Genomic DNA, 6,048 nt, shown 5'->3' with positions numbered 1-6,048 from the left:
TTCAGCACTTTTTTTCGAATTTCGGAAATTATCAAAGCAAAAAAAGTCCTAAAACCTTTTAGAATGAATAAAAACAACTGTTTCTACTTTTTTTTCCATTTTGGGCGCCAAAAAACTTGAAAAAGGTCAAAAATTTTCCAAATTTACTAAAAAGCACGTAAATTTACTACTTTTCCCCATTCTGAAAACCAAAAAAATACAAAAAAGTCCTAAAACCTTTTAGAATTGATAAAAACAGCTCTTTTCACTTTTTTTTCAAATTTGGGCACCAAAAAACCCCAAAAATAATAACCGGAACCTTTCAAAAGCAATCAAACAAACACTTCGGGCTTCGACAACTCCACCGAAACAAAAATCCAAATAAACTTGAAATAATCTTTATTCCATAGAACATATACAAAAAAAAATTAACGTTTCCATTTCAAAAAGATTTTTTTTTCTTTTTTTTTCCAAACGTTGAGCACACCTATAAGAGTGCCTATAAGAAAGAATACAAAAAATTCGTAAAATCTACTGGGGGGGGGGGGTGATTCGGACTTAATGTTCGATCTTGTGAGTCTTAATGTAATGCTGGTCCCCTTCGGAGACGAAACGTTTGCGGCCGCGGGACGGCATCTTCTTCATAATGCCCTCGGTCAGAAAACCGACAGAATGGCACCGATCCACGAACCTTGCAAACAAAAATCAAAATCAAAACGATGAAAAAAGACTTTCGGTTGTTGACTCACCTGTCGAGTATGATGAAGGCCAGGGGTACGTCGGTGGAGATGTCCGGCAGATCGTCGAACACCCTCTGGAAGCCCCTTTCCATTTGGTCGGGGGTTACTAGTATGGCGTCCGAGAAGGATTTCAGCAGGGTGCATAGTTGTTCTTCTTTCACGGCGCTGTTCGCTTCCAGCGCCATCACTATCGCTTCGTAAACCAATTCGTGATGGAAATGAGGCACTTCTAATAATCTGAGGCATCGGCTCGCTTCGTTTATGTCGCCGGACGATAAGAATTCTTGTAGTAACAACCACATTTGGCGGGTTAAGGCTTTTACTGGTCGAAGGGCTCCGCCTGGTTGGCAAAAAAAAATTTTTATCAACATTTTATCGATCAATTTCCATAAAATATAAGAAATTTTATAGTAATCAATTGATTATGTGTAATTCGTCAATACTTCTACTAAAAATTTCCAAATAATTCGGTAGATAGTTTAGAAATTGACAAATTCATCGATTTTCCATGATTAAATTCCCTAAAAGTCATTTAATTGCACAAATTAAAAATATTTTATCGATAAAAATTGTGGAAAACCTCAAATTTGACAAAATTCTAAACAGTATTCAGATTAATGTCCATAAACGTACCACATTATGATATATCAACATTTTCTTGATCAGAATCCATAAAAACCGCAAATTCTCAAAATTATCCCTAATCGTTCTAGATTATCACATATCAACATTCTGTTGCTCAAAATTCATCAATATTCCTCGACTAATTTTCATAAAACTCCCATTTAGCAACTTGATTATTGTCCCTAATCGTTCTAGATTATAACATATCAATATTTTCTCGATCAAAATCCATAGAAACCGCAAATTCATCAATATCCCTCGACTAATATTCATAAAACTCACATTTAGCAACATGATTATTATCCCTAATCGTTCTAGATTATCACGTATCAATATTTTCTCGATTAAAATCCATAGAAACCGCAAATTCCTCGACTAATTTCCTTGAAAAAGTCATTTAGCAACTTGATTATTGTCCCTAATTGTTCTAGATTATAACATATCAATATTTTCTCGATCAAAATCCATAGAAACCGCAAATTCATCAATATCCCTTGACTAATATTCATAAAACTCCCATTTAGCAACATGATTATTATCCCTAATCGTTCTAGATTATCACGTATCAATATTTTCTCGATTAAAATCCATAGAAACCGCAAATTCCTCGACTAATTTCCTTGAAAAATTCATTTAGCAACTTGATTATTGTCCCTAATCGTTCTAGATTATAACATATCAATATTTTCTCGATCAAAATCCATAGAAACCGCAAATTCATCAATATCCCTCGACTAATATTCATAAAACTCACATTTAGCAACCTGATTATTATCCCTAATCGTTCTAGATTATCACGTATCAATATTTTCTCGATCAAAATCCATTAAAACCGCAAATTCCTCGACTAATTTCCTTGAAAAATTCATTTAGCAACTTGATTATTGTCCCTAATCGTTCTAGATTATAACATATCAATATTTTCTCGATCAAAATCCATAGAAACCGCAAATTCATCAATATCCCTCGACTAATATTCATAAAACTCACATTTAGCAACCTGATTATTATCCCTAATCGTTCTAGATTATCACGTATCAATATTTTCTCGATCAAAATCCATTAAAACCGCAAATTCTTCGACTAATTTCCTTGAAAAATTCATTTAGCAACTTGATTATTGTCCCTAATCGTTCTAGATTATAACATATCAATATTTTCTCGATCAAAATCCATAGAAACCGCAAATTCATCAATATCCCTCGACTAATATTCATAAAACTCACATTTAGCAACATGATTATTATCCCTAATCGTTCTAGATTATCACGTATCAATATTTTCTCGATCAAAATCCATTAAAACCGCAAATTCCTCGACTAATTTCCTTGAAAAATTCATTTAGCAACTTGATTATTGTCCCTAATCGTTCTAGATTATAACATATCAATATTTTCTCGATCAAAATCCATAGAAACCGCAAATTCATCAATATCCCTCGACTAATATTCATAAAACTCACATTTAGCAACCTGATTATTATCCCTAATCGTTCTAGATTATCACGTATCAATATTTTCTCGATCAAAATCCATTAAAACCGCAAATTCCTCGACTAATTTCCTTGAAAAATTCATTTAGCAACTTGATTATTGTCCCTAATCGTTCTAGATTATAACATATCAATATTTTCTCGATCAAAATCCATAGAAACCGCAAATTCATCAATATCCCTCGACTAATATTCATAAAACTCACATTTAGCAACATGATTATTATCCCTAATCGTTCTAGATTATCACGTATCAATATTTTCTCGATCAAAATCCATTAAAACCGCAAATTCCTCGACTAATTTCCTTGAAAAATTCATTTAGCAACTTGATTATTGTCCCTAATCGTTCTAGATTATAACATATCAATATTTTCTCGATCAAAATCCATAGAAACCGCAAATTCATCAATATCCCTTGACTAATATTCATAAAACTCCCATTTAACAACATGATTATTATCCCTAATCGTTCTAGATTATCACGTATCAATATTTTCTCAATGAAAATCCATTAAAACCGCAAATTCCTCGACTTAATACCTACATTTCTGTGTTCAGTTTCCCTAAAATTCATCAAACCGTTTGATTCATTCACATTTTATTCACCAATTTCCCTAAAATGTCTTAAATTATGCACGATTTAAATAAGAATGACAATTTTATAAAATTTAATTGATCAATATCCCGAAATTTCTTTGAACTTCTTATTTTATCAACATTTAATTGATCAATGTCCATAAAGTCGATCAAATTATTAATAATTTAAATAATAATGGCAAATTCATCAAAATAGTTGAACCAATTTCCAGAAAATTCATTTAACTGCTCTTTCAATATACATTATAATGACCAGTTTCCATAAAATTCCTCAAATTATGCAAAATCAAATGAGAATGACAAATTCTTCAACTTTCATTGACCCATATTCCAAATATTAATTAAACCTCTCATTTTATCGGCATTTCATTGATCAATAATAATTTTAACAACCAATTCTCAGTTTATTCCAATTTTTTCACACAATTTAATCCTAGGATATATTTTTATCATCTCCATTTAAATTTTAACAATTAATGTTCAAATAACATAAAAAAAACTCCATAATTAATAAAAACCTTCCACTCTCCTTCTTCCAACATGAATTTCCATCAACTTCAACATTTAAACAAATACCAACATACAAAATGCACACCAATACAACCAAAGTAGTTCAAATGTACCGCAAACGGTATTTCATACTTACCGACTCCCCAAACGTTATGCAGACGTACCAAGCCGTGTTTCATGGATAACAAAGTATCGGCACGGCTAACGGCCTCCTGGAAATCCTTATTATCGCTCTTCTGCTTCAATGAAACGATAAATTTGGGCGGGATACAATCATCAGCGATGGCGCGCGCTATGAAATTACCCAAAATCGTCGGAGCGTCCGGTATATCCAATATCAAATCGGGCAAATTGGCCAACAGATTTTCAAAAGCTTTACTGATGTCGGTTTCGTTAATAGTATGCGGAAATAGATCGGAAATCAACACGGAAGTCATTTCCCTGTGGGACGGTTTGTGATCCATGGCGATTTCTATCAGTTGTTCAACCAAAGTTTCCCTTCGGTTCAAAGGTATTTGTTCTTCTACTGAAAGTATGGCTTCGTGAGTGTCGCCGTTCTCGAAATATTCCAGAATAATCGGTTCCACTTTTTTCTTAATTTCCTCATCTGATACTTCAGGTACTACAGCTTTAAGTTCTATATCTCCTATAAATCAAAATAAATAAAACATAAAATATTAACGAAAAAAAAAATATATTATAGTACGAACCGTTTCCCATATTTTCGTTATCGAAATTAGGATCGTTTATATCTTCGTAGGTTTCTAGTAACTCTGACCCTGGAAGTCCCCAAACTCCTTTACCTCCAGCTCCTTTCTTCTTAGGTAAACCTCTACCGTAACCGTTCCTAGATCTACGACTATTTTTCCATGATCTAGGTCCGTGAACGAACGCCGGTACAGCACTTTCCTTAGAATTCTGTCTATTCACTTTCTTTGGTCTACGTTTCGTAAGACTATCATCGACAGTAGCATTTTCTTTAGCGGCTAATTCTTCGTTAACCACTTTATCGATGTCGATGTTGTCTTCGGCGATATCGACGTCTGCTTTTTCAGAAGCCATATTTGCTTTCAAATAAAAAGCCGAGTTTTTTCAACTAATCACCTGTTCTAGTTTATTTTCAAAGAATTACCTACAATAAAATCCTTCTTTTGGAAAAAATATCGTATCTAATATGATTTGGGTTACACGTCATTTCGGACTACGTGACACTATCAAATCAAATAATAAAACAGTAAATAATTGATATATATCAAATATTATAACAAAAAATTACTTTCAATACCATATTTTCGATAAAATATACGATTAAATACAGTATCATTACTTATAGTTTGATTTTTGTGAAGCGTGGTTTTGGTAAACAAAAACATTGTAACCAGCCATTCCAGCTGGTCGCACTGCATTCAAGTAAACAATAGTGAAATAACTATAAATTTATTTATACATGGATAATTATTGCATTATTTCACTTACCTGGTGTTTAAATACAAAACTGAAATTAGTATATTTAAACAAAAAACGTTTTTAATATACAGAAATATATTTTACGCAACACGCTTCACTATAGACAACCGCCCGTCGTAAAATGAACACAGAATATTTCTTTCTTAACGTCATCGTTACACCGGACGTTTTACTTCGCACTCGATTACAAATGAGATAAACAAAGATGGGAATATAATAGGAGTGGATCGAACTACACTAACCGAGCTTGTATTATTTACAAAAACAAAATACTGTACGTTTTAAAAAAAAGTAAAAGTAAATATCTAAAAATAAATCAGATAAAAACAAATGTGTATATTGGATCTTATGAAACATAAGCGAGTTTGAATTAATGATGTATTGTGATGCCGGCTTTAAGAATTTGTAGGAAATTTCCGTAAATCGATAAACGTTCCAGAGTTGACGTAAATACCGATATTTGAAATGTCAAATTTAGTTAGGGTGATAATAAAAAAAATTTTCGATATTGAATAGATATAAAACTTAAATTATTATTTGATCAAAAATAACTTTTTTATTATTTATTATCCCGATTTTTTGCGCCAAAAGATCGTGCATATTCGTTTCGTCTCGTTAAAGGATCCGAAGTAATAT

At 32.3% G+C, this 6,048-nt stretch overlaps 1 protein-coding gene across 1 annotated transcript; it reads right to left on the bottom strand.

The window, feature by feature from the left end:
* Nucleotides 1-366: 366 nt before the first annotated feature.
* On the bottom strand, nucleotides 367-5,552 carry LOC130895537 (programmed cell death protein 4). Its single transcript, XM_057802889.1, has 5 exons — nucleotides 5,422-5,552; nucleotides 4,656-5,077; nucleotides 4,082-4,591; nucleotides 729-1,059; nucleotides 367-670 (listed from the first exon to the last, which is right to left on the bottom strand). The coding sequence occupies exons 2-5, from the start codon at nucleotides 5,005-5,007 to the stop codon at nucleotides 538-540; spliced, it is 1,326 nt and encodes a 441-aa protein (XP_057658872.1). The 5' UTR covers nucleotides 5,008-5,077; nucleotides 5,422-5,552; the 3' UTR covers nucleotides 367-537.
* Nucleotides 5,553-6,048: the final 496 nt, after the last annotated feature.

This window comes from Diorhabda carinulata, chromosome 6, assembly GCF_026250575.1.
Source record: "Diorhabda carinulata isolate Delta chromosome 6, icDioCari1.1, whole genome shotgun sequence".
In the NCBI taxonomy this organism is placed as follows: Eukaryota; Metazoa; Arthropoda; class Insecta; order Coleoptera; family Chrysomelidae; genus Diorhabda; species Diorhabda carinulata.
Note: the sequence above shows the minus strand (reverse complement) of the source record. Positions and strands in the feature narration are given on the sequence as shown.